The sequence below is a fragment of the Triticum aestivum genome, chromosome 4B (genome assembly GCF_018294505.1).
Source record: "Triticum aestivum cultivar Chinese Spring chromosome 4B, IWGSC CS RefSeq v2.1, whole genome shotgun sequence".
NCBI classification, from domain to species: domain Eukaryota; kingdom Viridiplantae; phylum Streptophyta; class Magnoliopsida; order Poales; family Poaceae; genus Triticum; species Triticum aestivum.
In genome coordinates, this window is record NC_057804.1 from 111,749,069 (window position 1) to 111,767,778 (window position 18,710).

Consider the following 18,710-nt stretch of genomic DNA (forward strand, 5'->3'; position numbering starts at 1 on the left):
TATATCAATCAAGGGATTCGTGTTGTTCAGTTTGACTGTGCTTTAGTTTTGTTGTAGGATTGAAAAAAATTGTACAATTTTGGTTGTTTTTTTATACTTTTGCTTTTTTCATCCACAAATTTGAATTTTGAATTGTCCTTTTCATCCGAGATTTTCCGAAAAAAGTTTAAAATTCCAAAATTCGCCCATTTCATTCAAGGGCAGTAAAATTTGCAAAACGAAACATAAAACCTTGGCTGGATGCTATGCATGCTTGCACCGATTATAATTCTTTTTTTTAGATGAGCACAAATTATAATTACTTGTTGTTGCTTGTTGTTACTGTTATAATTTAATATTCATGCTTGCCAGATCTTAGGATTATCAGATAGACTAACTAAAAGTGAGTGATTATTGGAAAGAAATAATTCTTAAGGTAGAAGATATTGGGGCTCACTATTACTTGTTGATCATCAAAATATTCCTCAAGTCTGAATGTCATCAATGTCGTTGGTGAGATAGGCAAGAGAGAGGAGGGATGAATAGTAGAGATAGTGTGACAACGGTGCATCTTGCTCGCGTCTTATTTCGACCCACACACCAACTAGGAGGTAGGAGCTCTTGCCTTTAGGACGTGAAAACTGAAAAGGACACGAACACTATCCATAGCTGGATAAGGGTTAGGCGATGTTGTACTAATATATATACAACACAGGTTGGCATTCAAATATATATATATATATATATATATATATATATATATATATATATATATATATATATATATATATATATATACACAACACAGGTTAGGGCACACAACGGGAAACTCAAAAAATGTGTTTCATGTCCGACTTATGAATTATCCTTTTGATTACACCTTTTGTTGTATATAAATTATTACAGCATCACATTTTTAACTTATTGGGTTAGGACGTGAGTGATGCTGAAGTATTTTTTTTTTTTGAGGGGAGTGAGCGATGCTAAAGTTGATTACTGAAATTCGCAGTAAATCTCTGAGACGCAAAGTTTCTGGATCGCAGCGAGGTGGTGGACGTGTCTTGTCTCCTGTCTCTGAATCTTGTTGCCGGACGTGTGGCTCCAAATTCTTAAGCTTTGCGAACCCGAGACCCACAAACCACCGGGCTCACTGCTCCGGTCCGCAGCTCCTGTCCAAGAAATGCTCGTCGTTGCCATGGCACCGGTTCCGCTGAGCACCTTCGTGTCCTCCCCTGCGCGTCACCCTTGTTCCGATTCGTATCATGGCCGTCGCCGGGGTGCCGTCTCTGCGTCGTCGTCCTCCTCCTCTGCTAAGGCGGAGGAAGTGGTCATCGTGGGTGCGGGCATCGCGGGTCTGGCCACCGCGCTCTCCCTGCGCCGGCTCGGCGTGAGCGCCACCGTGCTGGAGCAGGGCCCGTCCCTGCGCGCGGGCGGCACGTCGCTGACGCTGTTCAAGAACGGGTGGCGCGTGCTGGACTCCATCGGCGTCGCCGACGAGCTCCGGGCCAAGTACCTCCGCGTCCAGGGGTACACCTACCTAGCACTTCTCCTCTCTCCTTCCTTCATGCGTCCAGTGCTTAAATTGCGAGGTTTCAGCTGATCGCAGGATGAGGATGCGGTCGTCGGCGGGCGGTCGTGACCTGCGCGAGTTCTCCTTCGAGGAAGAGGCTCCCGGGTATGTCTGCCTCAACACTTGCCTTGTGTTCTTGTATCGATTTGCTCTGCTTTAACTATTGATGTGTGCGTCAGGCAGGAGGTGCGGGCGGTAGAGAGGGGAGCGCTGCTCGCGGCGCTGGCCTCCAAGCTCCCGCCGGGCGCCATCTCCTTCTCGTCCAGGCTCAAATCCATCGCCGGCCAAGGGCCCGATGGCACCCTGCTGGAGCTCCAGGACGGGAGGCGGCTCCTGTCCAAAGTGGTGCTGGGCTGCGACGGCGTCAACTCCCCGATCGCGAGGTGGATGGGGTTCTCGGAGCCCCGGTACGTGGGGCACATGGCGTTCCGTGGCCTCGCGGACTACGCTGGCGGGCAGCCGTTCGAGTCCAAGGTGAACTACATCTACGGCCGGGGCGTCCGCGCCGGCTTCGTCCCGGTCTCCCCGACCAAAGTCTACTGGTTCATCTGCTTCAACAGCGCAACCCCAGGTACTTCATTTTGATATGACATATTGACATGAGAAGGCGAGGTTTGATCAAGTTGCTTGGACTGATCTTGCATGGCATTGGCATTGGCGTTGGCATGGCAGGGCCCAAGACCACGGATGGCGCGGCGCTCAAGAGCGAGGCCCTGGGCCTGGTGCGGGGCTGGCCGGACGACCTCGTCGCCGTCATGCGGAGCACGCCGGACGACGCCGTGGTGAAGACGCCCCTCGTGGACCGTTGGCTCTGGCCGGGGCTGGCGCCCCCGGCGTCCAGGGGCGGCGTGGTGCTCGTCGGCGACGCGTGGCACCCGATGACGCCCAACCTCGGCCAGGGCGCGTGCTGCGCGCTCGAGGACGCCGTCGTCCTGGCGCGCCACCTCGCGCCCGCGGTGCTCGCGGGCGACGACGCCGGCGAGGCGTTGCGCAGGTACGAGAGCGAGAGGTGGGGGCGCGTGTTCCCACTGACGGCGCGCGCGGGGCTCGTCGGTGCGCTCGTGCAGTGGGGCAACCCGCTGGTGTGCGCGGCGCGGGACGGCGTGGTCATCCCGAGGTTGGTCAGGCTGGGGCCGTTCCTCGAGCACACCAACTTCGAGTGTGGCCTGCTCGAGCCGGCGGCGCCGTCGACATGATCTCAGTGTCCAAGACATACGCCGGAACTCAGCATAAGGTTTTGATTACGTCAAGATTATTCTAGGAGTACAATTGTTTTGTGTTTCTAGGAGTACAATTGTTTCAGTTTAGTCTTATAACTTCGAAACTGTAATTTTGGGTCCTAAAACTATTGAAGATGTGTCAGTTTAGTCCTATAACTTCGAAACTGTAATTCTGGGTCCAAGACATACGCCGGAACTCAGCATAAGGTTTTGATTACGTCAAGATTACTGCAGTTTCGAAGTTATAGGAGTCAATAGTTTTAAAACCCAAGACTGCACTTTCGAAGTTATAGGACTAAACTGACACACCTTCAATAGTTTTAGGACCTAAAATTACAGTTTCGAAGTTATAGGACTAAACTGATACACCTTCAATAATTTTAGGACCCAAAAATACAGTTTTGAAATTATAGGACTAAACTGACACACCTCTAATAATTTTAGGATTTATGGTGCATTTTACTCTAAAAAGAAATAGGCCGCTTTAGCAATTTTGGCACATGTTTCCACGGTTTCAGCAAAATCACATAACCATTCCCATTAACATATGACGTATTGTTCATGTTTTTTGGTGAGAAACTTCTAATTTTCGATCATGTCAGTACAAAGAATACCAAAGGTAATAAAAAATACAACTAGGTACTATAAGCACTGAAACGAGTCGAAGGTGTGCCACCGTCATCGCCCCTCCCTCACTGGAGTCAAACAAACCTTGTTGTAGTATACATCCGGCAAGTCGTCGTGCTAAGACCCCATAGGACCAAAGCACCAGAGCAGCAATCATCGCCAATGAAGAAAGTCATAGATCGAAGGATCGAACCTGTAAACACCCAAACGAATACGAACGAAAACCAGATCCAAACAGATCCACCGAAGACCAGCACCGACTGAATCCCACGAGATTCGATAGAGACACATCTTCACTCGCCCTCCAACGACGCTAGCACCATCGAGACGGGATAGAACGTGAGAGACATTATTCTTACCGAAGGACATCGCCACCGCCACACTGCCCCACCCAAGATACTAAACCTAACAGGAACGGGAGACATAACGTGGTCCCTCGCGCCAGCGGGGGGCTGAGGTCCTTCACACCTCCATGGCCCAAAAGCCATCGAAGATAGGGTGGACCGGTGGCTGCGCCAACAGGAGGAGGAGGAAAGTGTGGGATCTTTTCTTACTAGCACAACTCAAGGTAAATAAATTTGTGAGCAAATTGATCACGACAAATGTAACAAGATTTGAATATGTATGTGTATACGAGAGGTAAGACATACAGCTAAGGGAGTGTGGCATACCATAACCGTGGCAGTGAAACAAACCCTTACGCCACAGTTTGGCAATGTGTGCCCATGAATCAAACATGTCCTCAAAACATTATACATTTACTTTACATATCTCCTTCGTCCTCTCAAACAACGGCAATTCCACTTTTTTTATCATGACATCTGGCTACTTAGCAAACCACTAGCAATAAGGGTGTGTTTGGTTCTCTAGCTAAACATGCCCAGCCAGGCAATAGGATTCTAGCTCATCTAAGGCATAGCTCATATGAGCAAGGCTACTTGTTTGGTTTATTTGACTAGCCTCCACTAAACCACGTTCACAACGGCAGTTACTTGCTTAATAGGTTGTGATCAATTCTTGCCGACGGAGGCGAGCCAAATCGGCTCACGGCTCACCTGTCCGGGCATGGATTTTCTAGCCCATGCAGGCCAGTTTGCTAGGCAAAGCTAGCTTTTTTCTACTACACCAAACAGCCATCCTGGCTGGGCGAGGCTAGAGTTTGGCTTGCTTGAGTTTCCCCCACGTTTACTCACACTCCACCCACAGTTGCGTTCTAGTCTCTCAACCATTGTGGCCGCCAGGCCGGGCATGCAAGACCATATACATGATGCCTTTGGGGCAGAAGTTGTTGCTCTCTCTAATGTTGTGGCCCTTGCGTCTGACTTGGGTATTCTGAGGGTGGTGTTTGAAACGGACTTGCAACTGCTAGTTGAGGCCATGGACTTCAGAAGAGTCGACTCGTCTACATACGCGGCTGTCATTGAGGACACGAGGTTTCAACTTAAGATGTGGTTTTCTAAACATGTAATAAAGGTTTGTCGACGTAGTGCAAATGCGTAGCACGTGCGTTAGCCGATATTGGCCGCTAGTACCCTATGAACCAGTCTGTGGAATGGGGGCGCGGGGGGGGGGGGGGGGGGGGGGGGGGTGTCTGATGTAAGTTTACCAGCCCAGGTGGTTGCTTGTGCTTCGAGCCATCTGCCCGAGCACCGTGAAGTTATAAAGCTTTGCTTGCTCTCAAAAAATAAATCTTGCAAGATGGATTATTGACTAACCTTTGGGATCGCCTAACCTCTATTGTTTCTGCCGAATTTGCTACTATCTTGTCTTTGTCGCATGACTTCATTGCTAATGACGCCCCGACAAAAGATTCCTCAATCATGGGTTGCCGTTCTCATGCAGGAAACCTTCACGCTTCTCTACCCCAACACCGAGCTCGACATCAACACCGACTACATTTAGACCTCTCTTGTTCATATTAAGGTCAAGATTTTTGGTTGGCTTCTTTTCGGAGACAGGTTAAACTGCAAGGCGAACTTACTTCGCAAATGTATCTCCACCGACTCCATCTGCCCTCAATGCAACCACCCATTAGTGGAAAAACGGCTAGCCACAACTTTAGTTGGTGGCGTGTCATTTTCACACAACGCTAGCACTATTTTGTTTCAAATAGTGGTGGCGTAGACTTATTTGATACGTCAGCTTTACATGGTTAGTACTAGCGTTGCTTTTTTCTACACGCCACAAATATGCTGGTCCGTCTGTACTCACCACTTGGAAGATAGTGGTGGCGTCGGATTGCTATGTATGTCATAGTTAATTATCTATTGCTGGCGTGCTAACTTATGTTACGCGAGAAACAATTTTTTCATTTTATCAAGTGTTTTAAGTATTTAATGATTATACTAGTAAAAAATAATGAATATTGTATATCATACTTTTGTCTTTATTATTAGTAGTATTTTTATTATTTTGGGTCTTCTATTTCTTTGCTACTAGTTATCATTTTGAGTCTTTTATTATGTTGACTCTTTTATCAATCTTAGTATTTTTTTTATTTAGGCTGTTATTAGCTATGGTGTTGTGTTTTAAGCCCACGCCAGCACTGCCCTATCTGAGTTAACTCCCTCCTTAGTAAAAGACCTAGCCGCCGCCCTCTTTTCACCCACGCACACACTCCCCCTCAACCAGCCGTCGTCGTGCCTCCGTACCTTGCCGCCACTCGCCGCACCGCCAACATCAAGGTTCGTCCTCTCCTTCCTCCAGTGCTAGTTCATCTAGGGTTTTCTAGTTCATCTATTTCAATCTAGTGCTAGATTGTTTTCTTTTGACCCTAGAGTTAGTTTGGGAAGAAATCTTAGCAATTTGACCATTATGGCTTTTAAAAGATTGGGGGAAAAGATGCAACATTGTTCAGATTTGATTTTCTTTAGTAATTATTGCTTATGTGATTGACTACTGTCGTGCCCCGTCCTAGGCATTCTGTCGAGATATGCGAAGGCGGCAAAGAACGACATGGGAAGAGAGGAGATACAGGAAACTGTCGACACATAGACTTACCTCACTCGTTGGAAGATCCGCTCGCCTGCCGCCGCCGCCGCCACCAGGAAGAGCAGATGACACTCTACTAGCGAGTCGGGAGTGTGCAGCGCACATTGGTCAGAATGAGTTGGCACTTTGGCTTCACCGAACAAGAGCTTTTGATTTTGATACTCCCTCCATTTTCTAATACAGGACCACTCCATCTTGAGAGAAGTGAATTTACAACCCCGAACTTCAATACCATCTAAATTACAACCCACAACCCTCAAGACCGGCTAGGATGCAACCCTTCTCTCCCTATTGGCCGGTTTTGACCCGTTGACTGGGTGAGCAGTAAATTTAAAAAGAAAATTGATTTTTTTTCACCGTGTGAAAATTTAAAAAATGTAAAAAAATCAAAAAAGATGATGTTTGAGTGTGTGATGTACGTGCCAATTTTCAGCTTGTTTGGACATCTGAGCAACTCTCGGAAAAAAGACAAATGTGGGCTCAGTGAAACAATTAACTGTTCAAGCATTGTTCGGCCCGATTTTTTTTTCCTGAGACCTACTTAAATAACTGGACGCCAAGAAAATTGACAGGGACCTCACGCATTGAGACATCTTCAATGCAAAAAAATCGGATGTTTTGAAATTTTAGTTTTTTTTTAATTTATTGTTTTTTAACATTTTAAATATTTTTAAAATTTACTGTTCATGAGTCAACGGGTCAAAACAGGTCAACAAGGAGAGAAGGGTTCAATCTTGACCGATTTTGAGAGTTGGGGGTTGTAATTTAGACGGTATTGGAGTTCGGGGTTGTAAATTAGACTAGGGCTAGAGTTCGAGGTTGAAATATGCACTTGTCTCCTCCATCTTTCATGTCAAACTTTCATTTATAATTCTTCCTTTTGTGTTTTTCCCTCAAAAATATTTCTTCATTTTGTGCCAAACTTAGATTTATACATTTGGTCAACAAAATACTACAGTACCAGCAAGCCCTCTAATACAAAGAGAAAAACCAAAGAACAAAAGACCAAAAACAGACAGTAGAGCTCGAACAAGACAGATAGAGAGGTAGGAGCATGCAAATGGCACAAATTGGATCTCTGGAAGAGATAGGAGTACTATATTATGTGTCTACCAAAATGCTCGCCGGTTCCTGTGAATGAAGTGAACAATGACATGAGTCAAAACCTCCACATGCATGGCGTGGAGGGCAGCGCAGGGTCAACCCATGGCAGAGGACGATAGACTGTGCTTCCGCCCCAATTCCACGAAAAACCCGGCGAGGTCCGCGTTGTCGCACAGCCGGTGCAGCCTCTCCATGGGGTCTTCTTCTTCTTCATCATCGTCCTCGTCGTCGTCGTGGCAGAGGTCGTCGACGTCCATGCCTTGGGCCGCCGCGGCGCATGGCTCGTGGAACTGTATGCTCGGCGCGCAGTTGATCGCCGAGAGGTGCTCCAGGGCTTTCACCCTAATGGCGGCCGCGTCCTTATTCTCCCCGCTGCTGCGGCTGCCGGGCGCCTCCGTGCGGCACTGGAGCTTGTAACCCTGGCTCCTGTAGTAGTGATCGTACGGATGGTGTGGTATCTCGTCGGCGATCTCGTCTTCCTTGCCCACGGCGACCGCCGTCTGTATGGATATGGATGTAACCCAACAAACAAACAAAGTTACAGAGTGATCGTTTGCCATTAGATAGAGCTAGCTAGTGTTACTTTGATCAATCACGACTCACGAGTGAGTTCATGTGCGTATACGTACCTCGTAGCACCAGCAGGAGGCGACGTGGTTAATGGTGTAGCCGCCGCCGCCGAGGAGGAGCAGCGGCGCGTTGAATCCCCGCAGGTACTTGACGCACTCCGCGTGGCCGCCCACCGACAGCTCGAGGCCAGCGAGCCGGTCGCCGGAGAGCGAGTCGGCGCCGCACTGCAGCACCACGGCGTCCGGCTGGAACACCTGCATGGCCTTGCCGACGATCGGCTTAAACAGCTCATGGTACCCCTGGTCGTCCATGCCCTTCTTGAGCGGCACGTTGAGGGCGTGGTACCTGCCGGCCCCCTCGCCAACGTCGTCGATGCTCCCGGTGCCGGGGAAGAACTGGCTTTCGTACTGGTGGAAGGACAGCGTCATCACCTGGTTGGAGTCCACGAAGGCCTTCTCCACGCCGTCCCCGTGGTGCGCGTCGATGTCCACGTACAGCACGCGCGGGAAGCGGCCGAGGAGCTGCTTGATGGCCAGCACGATGTCGTTGACGTAGCAGAAGCCGTTGGCGTGGCCCCGGCACGCGTGGTGCATGCCGCCGGACCAGTTGATGGCGACGTCGTGGTCGCCCCTGCAGAGCGCGCGCGCCGCGGCCAGCGACCCGCCGGCGTAGCTCAGGCAGTACCCCATGAGGCCTTCGATGGCGGGATTGTCGTTCGTGTAGGTGCCGTCCCAGCGGCGCACGGGACCGATGCCATGCTCCTCGGCTGTCCGCCGGAGGTCGGCGTCGCTGATGTACCCGGCGGGGGTGAGCCTACCGAGGAGGTCGACGTATTTCTGGTCGTGGAACGCGAGGAGCTCCTCCGGGCTGGCCGGCCTGGTGCGGAGGCGAGTCATGTGGTTGAGGAGGCCGTAGGAGGCGACGAGGCCGTGGGTCATGGCGACGCGGCGGGGCACCATGGAGTGTCCCTCGCCGTAGTCGACGTTGGAGATGCCCGGGTCGTAGTAGTAGCACACGCGCCGCTTCCTGCCGTCGGGGCACGACGGCGACGGCAGCGAGTTGGCACCCATATCCATGGCTGTGATTCTTGAATCTTGATTCGAGAGAGAGATCGTGATTCTACAATCGTGACGAACGAAATGCGTGGCGTGGAGAAAGAACGTAGCACGCGCGTACGCATATATGTGGAGCGAGCTACACATAGTCTGAGCTGGAGTCGGTCGCGGTCTCGAAGACGAGTCGGAACCTGTTAACTTTTCAAGCAACGGAACAGCATGGTCGATGCGAACGGAACAACCTTTTTTCCCCTCTGGCGTATACACTTCCGTGTTGTTCTCTCAATCAAATAGACACATTAAAGTGACACCTCCATGTCCGAACTGCGATCGAGGAGAGGAGGATGTGAAGCGCACGGCCGTCCGCTGTAAAAAAGTCAAAAGAGATATGGACGCTACTTGCCATGGATGACATTATCACAGTAGATCATGCCATACATAACATGTAGGTGAAGCAGTGCTTCATTCGTGGCCTCAGACATTTCCATGAGACCGACGCAACCTTCTTCTTGATATATTAGGTGGGAGAGAAGAAAACTTACACATGGCAACAATGAAGAGATAATCGTCGCGTGTCACAAGCATATAGAATGGTGCCCAGGCGTTATATATGCTGAAGCCATTGGTCTTTCTGTTTATCCTTTCTTTAGCAGAGTCTCGTGTCACACTTAAAGGAGGGAGGAATGTCACCGACCCCCCCCCCCCCCCCCCCCCCCCGACCAGGCCTAGGAGGCAAGCCCAATGGCAACCAGGCGGCCCAAGAGGAAGGGCAAGCCCAACCAACGAGTGGTTGGACCGGAGTGGACAGCGTAGCCTATATATATCGGGTGTGCGTGTGTGGCTAGGTTATCGATTGATCCGTGTCTAGACCTGGCCGCCGTTGGGCGTGTATCCCCTTCCCACCTCCGGCTCTCCTTCCCGATCCCCTTCTTGCTTGGCGACCCTGACCATCTTGTATCCAGAATCAGTGAGATTGAGAAGTAATTCAGCATCTAAGGCCTATGACCGTATCATCTGGTATTCAGAGCCTACAAATCCATGCCAACTTTTCTCTCCGCCGCGCGGATCTGGCGCCGACGCGCTATCGTAGCCTCCAGCAATTTATGGCCGATTTAGATCTTCAGAAGAAGATGGAGGAAGCGGCTACCAAGCGCAGCAACATCGCCAAGGCCCTACTCGGGATCCAGAAGAGCCTGGATCAGATCGCACCGGCGGTGGCGAAGATGGAGCCGGCGCTCGCCTCACTCGAGCCGGTGGTCCATGATCTTGCGGCCTGGCGTCCCGGCGTGGACACCGTCGTGGGTCAGCTGCAAGCGGATCTGGTCGACATCCGCGCCCAACTGGAGAAGATTGCGCTCCACACCAACACCACCGACAAGGCCGACCAATCCTCGACGCCGGCAACGGCGGACGCGCTAAGGCTCAGGGCGGACCACAGTGGCGACGGCTACGGGCCCGTTGGCCACCGCAGGACACCTTCTCCACGGGCACTAGTCGGCGGAGGGCCTCTCCACCCCGCACCGGTCCCGGACAATGGTACGTCGCGAACACCTCCCCGTACCCCTTTTCCCACCATTCCAATTCCACCACCACCACCATTAGAATTTGGGAATGGCTTGCTGGCTGCAACTCCTTCTCGCCACCAACACAATCATGTTGATTGCCCTGGTTTTGATGGCAAAAATCCTACGGGGTGGAGGATTTGTTGCAAAGCTTACTTTCGTGTGTGCGGGATTGATCCATTGGTGTGGACCGATACAGCCGTTGTCCATTTCACGGGGGTAGCGGCGTTGTGGCTAGAATGGTCACAAATGCATCTCAAAAGCCCCAACTGGGAGTCTTTTTGTTCCTCGGTGTTAGATAAGTTTGGGAGATCAGAGTTCCAGCACCTACTGCGTCGCTTTGCCAAAATTAAACAAACTGGAACAGTGCTAGAATATGCAGAACAATTCAATGTCATTATGCATAGTCTTCTAGCGCATCACAGTTCTTGGGATCCCTTATTTTTCACTACTCAATTTTTAGAAGGACTGTCGCATGAGATTAAGATTGCTGTTATGTTGCATCATCCCCAAGATTTGGAAACTGTTGTTTCTCTGGCTGCTCTACAGGAAGAGGTGGTCGATATGATACGGCAGGAGCAAGAGGTGGCAGCTGGGTATCGTCATACCAGCGCTTCGCCGCGCGGTGGGCGCTACACGAGCAAGGCACCCACGGCGTTGCCCCTGAGCTCTTCGGCAGCTTCGCCAGGCGGTCGGTCGGGCAATTCTCTGCCATCCCCCACACCGCTCGACACCAGGCGCGGACTGGATATCGCCAAGACCACGCCCAACACGTGTACATCGATGGAAGACAAGCTCAAGGCTCTCCGGGCATTCAGGAAGGCACGGGGATTATGTTTTACCTGCGGCGAGCGATGGGGACCCGGCCATGCGTGTGCTTCCACAGTGCAGTTACACATTGTGGAGGAATTGGTGGGGATGTTGTCACCACCACCGTCACCTGAACCACCGACTAACCAAGTGGAAAGCTCAGAAGATGATTTGTGCCTCCTCTCAACAGCAGCTATCAGTGGTACAGAAGCTCCGAAGGCCTTCCGACTGATTGGAAGGATTGGGAATCAGATTTTGCTCATGCTTGTGGATTCAGGAAGCTCTCACAGTTTTATCAATAGTGAAGTGGCAGGGGAGTGGCCTGGAGTGCAACCCATGCAACACAAACTCAAGGTGAAAGTGGCAGATGGTGCAATCACGGTATGCGACCGAGAGCTGCCAGGGTGTGAGTATACCATCCAAGGGGTGTCTTTCCGATCCACATTCAAGCTGTTTCCGCTGGGCTGTTATGATGTGATCCTCGGGATGGACTGGCTTGAATCACATGGACCAATGTCTGTCAATTGGACAGCGAAACACATGTCCATTGTGCATCAACGGAAAAGGCTACAGCTGCAAGGGATTGGGCAGAAGGAGGTACTATGTCAAGCCATATCGTCCGCGCAGATCAATTTGCTGCAGGCGCACACTGACATAGTGCATACCCTGTTAGTGGCAGAAGTGAAACCTGATGCAGAGCAACAAGAAGTTCCAGTGCCCATTGCTATGTCTTGAGCTTGCGTTGGTTTTCCCCGAAGAGGAGAGGGTGATGCAGCAAGTGTAGCGTAAGTATTTCCCTCAGTTTTGAGAACCAAGGTATCAATCCAGTAGGAGGCTCCTCAAAAGTCCCACGCACCTACACAAACAAACTGAGAACTCGCAACCAACGCGATAAAGGGGTTGTCAATCCCTTTACGGCCTCTTGCAAAAGTGAGATCTGATAGAGAGATAATAATATATTTTTGATATTTTGTAATATAGATGCAAAAAGTAAAGATGCAAATAAAAGTAGATTGAAAGCAAAGATGATAAGAGATAGACCCCGGGACCATAGGTTTCACTAGAGGCTTCTCTCGAGAGCATAAGTATTATGGTGGGTGAACAAATTACTGTCGAGTAATTGATAAAAAAGCGCATAGTTATGAGATTATCTAGGCATGATCATGTATATAGGCATCACGTCCATAACAAGTAGACCGACTCCTGCCTGCATCTACTACTATTACTCCACACATCGACTGACTCCTGCCTGCATCTAGAGTATTAAGTTCATAAGAACAGAGTAACGCCTTAAGCAAGATGACATGATGTAGAGGGATAAAAACATGCAATATGATATAAACCCCATCTTGTTATCCTCGATGGCAACAATACAATACGTGTCTTGCAACCCTTTCTGTCACTAGGTAAGATCACCGCAAGATTGAACCCAAAGCTAAGCACTTCTCCCATGGCAAGAAAGATCAATCTAGTAGGCCAAACCAAACTGATAATTCGAAGAGACTTGCAAAGATAACTCAATCATACATAAAAGAATTCAGAGAAGATCCAAATATTATTCATAGATAAACTTGATCATAAACCCACAATTCATCGGATCTCGACAAACACACCGCAAAAAGAGATTACATCAAATAGATCTCCACAAGAGAGGGGGAGAATATTGTATTGAGATCCAAAAAGAGAGAAGAAGCCATCTAGCTAATAACTATGGACCTGTAGGTCTGTGGTAAACTACTCACAACTCATCAGAGGGGCTATGGTGTTGATGTAGAAGCCCTCCGTGGTCGATTCCCCCTCCGGCAGAGTGCCGGCGAAGGCTCCAAGATGGGATCTCGCGGATACAGAAGGTTACGGCGGTGGAAATTGTGTTTCGTGATGCTCCTGGATGTTTTCGGGGTCCGTAGGTATATATAGGAGGAAGAAGTATGTCGGTGGACGCCCGAGGGACCCACGAGATAGGGGGGCGCGCCCTACAGGGGGGCGCCCTCCTATCTCGTGGAGCCCTCAGAGCTTTCTTGACTTGCACTCCAGGCTCTCCGGATCAGATTTGTTTCAAAAATAACGCTCCCAAAGGTTTCATTCTGTTTGGACTCCGTTTGATATTCGTTTTTTCGAAATACTGAAATAGGCAAAAAAAATAGCAATATGGGTTGGGCCTCCGGTTAGTAGGTTAGTCCCAAAAATGATATAAATATGTAGAATAAAGCCCATAAACATCCAAAAGGGGTAATATAATAGCATGGAACAATCAAAAATTATAGATACGTTGGAGATATATCAAACATCCCCAACCTTAATTCCTGCTCGTCCTCGAGTAGGTAAATGATAAAAAGAGAATTTTTGATGTGGAATGCAACCAAGCATAATTTATAATGTAATTTTCTTCATTGTGGCATGAATGTTCAGATCCAAATGAATACAAAATAAAAGTTCATATTGACATAAGAAATAGTAATACTTCAAGCATACTAATCAAAGTAATCATGTCTTCTCAAAATAACATGGCTAAAGAAAGTTATCCCTACAAAATCATATAGTCTGGTTGTTGCTCTATCTTCATCACACAAAGTATTTAATCATGCACAACCCCGATGACGAGCCAAGCAATTGTTTCATACTTTAATAATCTCAAACTCTTTCAACTTTCACGCAATACATGAGCATGAGCCATGGACATAACACTATATGTGGAATAGAATGGTGGTTGTGGAGAAGACAAAAAAGGAGAAGATAGTCTCACATCAACTAGGCGTATCAATGGGCTATGGAGATGCCCATTAATAGATATCAATGTGAGTGAGTAGGGATTGCCATGCAACGGATGCACTAGAGCTATAAATATATGAAAGCTCAACAAAAGAAACCAAGTGGGTGTGCATCCAACTTGCTTGCTCACGAAGACCTAGGGCACTTTTGAGGAAGCCCATCATTGAAATATACAAGCCAAGTTCTATAATGAAAAATTCCCACTAGTATATGAAAGTGACAACATATGAAACTCTCTATCATAAAGATCATGGTGCTATTTTGAAGCACAAGTGTGGAAAAAGAGATAGTAGCATTGTCCCTTCTCTCTTTTTCTCTCTTTTTTTCTTTTTCTTTTTCTTTTTCTTTTTCTTTTTCTCCTTTTTTTTCTTTGGCCTTCCTTTTTTTCTTTTTGGCATTTCTCATTTTTTTCTTTTCTCATTTTTTTTTTCTTTTTGTAAAGTCCGAAGTCTCATCCGGACTTGTGGGGGAATCATAGCCTTCATCATTTTTTCCTCACTAGGACAATGCTCTAATAATGAAGATCATCAATTTTTATGGATTTACAACTCAAAGCTAGAACAAAATATGACTCTATATGAATGCCTCCGGTGGTATACCGGGATATGCAATGAATCAAGAGCACATGTATGAAAATTATGAAGGTGGCCTTGCCACAAATACGATGTCAACTACATGATCATGCAAAAAGCAATATGACAAAAGTAATGTGTGTCATATGAACGGAACGGTGGAAAGTTGAATGGCAATATATCTCGGAATGGCTATGAAAATGCCATAATAGGTAGGTATGGTGGCTGTTTTGAGGAAGGTAAATAAAGGGTTTATGATACCGGTGAAAATTGCGCGGCACAAGAGAGGCTAGCAATGATGGAAGGATAAAAGGGTGCGTATAATCCATGGACTCAACATTAATCAAAAGAACTCATATACTTGTTGCAAAAATTTAGAAGTCATCAAAAACCAAAGTACTACGCGCATGCTCCTAGGGGGATAGATTGGTAGGAAAAGACCATCGCTCGTCCCCGACCACCATTCATAAGGAAGACAATCAATAAATAAAATTATGCTCCAACTTCATCACAAAGCGGTTCACCATACGTGCATGCTACGGGAATCACAACCCTTAACACAAGTATTTTTCATAATCACCTCAACTAGCATGACTCTAATATTACTACCTCCATATCTCAAAACAATTATCAAGTATCAAGTTGATCATAGCATCCAATTCACTTTCTATGATAGTTTTTATTATACCCAACTTGGATGCTCATCATTCTAGGACCAACCTTATGACAATAGCAAATACCATGCTGTTCTAAAAGACTCTAAAAATAATATAAGTGAAGCATGAGAGACTAGCAATTTCTTCAAAATTATTCCACCGTCGTGCTCTAAAAGATATAAGTGAAGCACTAGAGCAAAAACTATCAAGCTCAAAAGATATAAGTGAAGCACATAGAGTATTCTAGCAAATTCTAATCAAATAGGCTTCTCCCAAAAGGTGTGTACAGCAAGGATGATTTTAGTAAACTAACAAGCAAAGACTAATATAATACACGACGCTCCAAGCAAAACACATATCATGTGGCGAATAAAAATATAGCTCCAAGTAAAGTTACCAATGAACGAAGACGAAAGAGGGGATACCTTCCCGGGGCATCCCAAGCTTAGGCTTTTGGCTATTCTTGAATATCTTGGGGTGCCATGGGCATCCCCAAGCTTAGGCTCTTGCCACCCTTTATTCCATAGTCCATAAAAGCTTTACCCAAAACTTGAAAACTTCACAACACAAAACTCAACAGGAAATCTTATAAGCTCCGTTAGTGAAAGAAAACAAAACCACCACATAAGATACTGCAATGAACTCATTATTTATTCATTTTGGTGTTAAACCTACTGTATTACAACTTCTTTATGGTTCATAAACTAATTTACTAGCCATAGATGCATTGAAATAAGCAAACAACACACGAAAAACAGAATCTGTCAAAAACAGAACAGTCTGTAGCAATCTGTAACTAACGCAAACTTCTGGAACTCTAAAACTCCTACCAAAATAGGAAGTCCTGGACAATTTGTCTATTGAATATCAGAAAAAAGAATCAACGCAAAAGCACGTTCCTGTGATTTAACAAAATTATATTCGTGCGCGCAAAGTTTCTGTTTTTTAGCAAAAACAAATCAACTACCATCGTAGGTTATCCTATAGGTTCTACTTGGCACAAACACTAATTAAAAGATAAAAACACATCTAAACAGAGAGTAGATGCAAGATTTATTCCTAAACAGGAGCAAAAACAAAAAACATAAAGAAAATTGGGTTGCCTCCCAACTAGCGCTATCGTTTAACGTCCCTAGCTAGGCATAAAAGCGAAGATAGATTTAACTAGTGCCATCTTTGGCACTAGATTCATAAGGTAGTTTGACTTTCTTTCTTGGAAAGTGTTCCATGCCTTTCTTTAAAGGAAATTGGAATCTAATGTTCCCTTCCTTCATATCAATAATCGCATCAATCGTTCTAAGGAAAGGTCTACCAAGAATAATAGGGCAAGAAAGATTGGAATCTCTATCAAGAATGATAAAATCTACGGGCACCAAATTTCTATTTGCAACAATAAGGACATCATTGATCCTTCCCATAGGCTTTTTAATGGTGGAATCCACAAGGTGCAAATTTAAAGAGCAATCATCAAGATCATGGAAACCTAGAATATCACATAAAGTTTTCGGAATCGTGGAAACACTAGCACCCAAATCACACAAAGCAAAACACTTATAATCTTTAATTCTAATCTTTATAGTAGGTTCCCACTCATCATTAAGTTTTCTAGGTATAGAAACTTCCAAATTCAGTTTTTCATCATAAGATTGCAACAAGGCATCACCAATATGTTTGGTAAAAGCTTTATTTTGACTATAAGCATGAGGAGAATTAACAACGGATTGCAACAAGGAAATACAACCTTTTAAAGAGCAATTATCATAATCAAATTCCTTAAAATCCGAGATAGTAGGTTCAACATTATTAGAAGTTGAAGATTCTCCAATCTCTCTTTTACCAAATTTAACATTAAGATCTAAAGACTCCGAATTCTTGGGACGCCTTCTAGGCAAAGTGGATTCATCATCACTCCCATAATCATCAAAATTCATATTGCAAAACATAGATCTAATCGGAGACGCATCAATAACTTTAAGATCCTCATCATTATTTTCATATAGACTAGAAGAACACGATTTTATAAAGCTTTCCTTTTTAGCACGCAATCTAGCGGTTCTTTCCTTGCACTCGTCAATGGAAATTCTCATTACTTTGAGAGACTCATTGATATCATGCTTAGGAGAAGAAGATCCAAGTTTAAGAGAATTAACATCAAGCGAAAGTCTATCAACATTCCTAGCCAAATCATCAACTTTGAGCAATTTTTCTTCAAGCAAAGCATTAAAATTATTTTGAGAAATCATAAATTATTTCACACTATTCTCAAAATCAGAGGAAATTTTATTAAAATTACCATAAGAATTATTGTAGGAATTTCCATAATTATTAGAGGGATTACTAGGGAACGGTCTAGTAATAAAATTTCCTCTATAAGCATTGTTTCCAAAACTATTCCTACCAACAAAATTCACATCCATAGATTCATTATTATTCTCAATCAAAGAAGGCAAAGGCATATCATTGGGATCAAGAGGAGCATTTTTAGTAGCAAACATCTTCATAAGTTCATCCATCTTTCCACTCAAAACATTGATTTCTTCTATAGCATGCACTTTTTTACTAGAAGATCTTTCGGTGTGCCATTGAGAATAATTAGACATAATATTATCAAGCAATTTTGTAGCATCTCCTAACGTAATTTCCATAAACGTGCCTCCCGCAACCGAATCTAAGAGATTTCTAGAAGCAAAGTTCAAACCGGCATAAAATTTTTGTATGATCATTCATAAATTCAAACCATGAGTAGGGCAATTGCGAAGCATCAATTTCATTCTTTCCCAAGATTGGCAACATGCTCATGATCTAGTTGTTTAAAATTCATAATATCGTTCCTAAGAGTGATGATCTTAGCGGGAGGAAAATACTTAGAGATAAAAGCATCTTTGCACTTGTTCCAAAAATCAATACTATTTTTAGGCAAAGATGAGAACCAAATTTTAGCACGACCTCTAAGTGAAAATGGAAATAACTTCAATTTGACAATATTGTTATCCGTATCTTTCTTCTTTTGCATATCACACAAATCAACAAAATTGTTTAGATGAGTAGCGGCATCTTCACTAGAAAGGCCGGCGAATTGATCTTTCATAACAAGATTCAGCAAAGCAACATTGATTTCACAAGACTCAACATCATTAAGAGGAGCAATCAGAGTACTAAGGAAATCATTATTATTGGTATCGAGAAGTCACACAACTTGGTATTATCTTGTGCCATGGCAACAAG

The 18,710-nt window shown here is 45.9% G+C and overlaps 2 protein-coding genes across 3 annotated transcripts; one reads left to right on the forward strand and one right to left on the reverse strand.

Annotated features, from left to right (window-relative positions):
- Window positions 1-1,056: 1,056 nt before the first annotated feature.
- LOC123091344 (monooxygenase 3) lies at window positions 1,057-3,298 on the forward strand. 2 transcript variants are annotated; one of them, XM_044512833.1, is made up of 4 exons: window positions 1,057-1,506; window positions 1,586-1,654; window positions 1,729-2,120; window positions 2,222-3,268. In XM_044512833.1, the coding sequence occupies exons 1-4, from the start codon at window positions 1,160-1,162 to the stop codon at window positions 2,743-2,745; spliced, it is 1,332 nt and encodes a 443-aa protein (XP_044368768.1). In that variant the 5' UTR covers window positions 1,057-1,159; the 3' UTR covers window positions 2,746-3,268. The 2 variants fall into 2 exon arrangements, with proteins under 2 accessions (XP_044368768.1, XP_044368769.1); XM_044512834.1 differs by having other exon boundaries at window positions 1,214-1,506; window positions 1,576-1,654; window positions 2,222-3,298.
- A 3,987-nt stretch (window positions 3,299-7,285) lies between these two features.
- LOC123094583 (histone deacetylase 2-like) lies at window positions 7,286-9,199 on the reverse strand. The gene is made up of 2 exons (XM_044516558.1): window positions 8,121-9,199; window positions 7,286-7,991 (listed from the first exon to the last, which is right to left on the reverse strand). The coding sequence occupies exons 1-2, from the start codon at window positions 9,135-9,137 to the stop codon at window positions 7,587-7,589; spliced, it is 1,422 nt and encodes a 473-aa protein (XP_044372493.1). The 5' UTR covers window positions 9,138-9,199; the 3' UTR covers window positions 7,286-7,586.
- Between the last annotated feature and the right edge of the window lie 9,511 nt (window positions 9,200-18,710).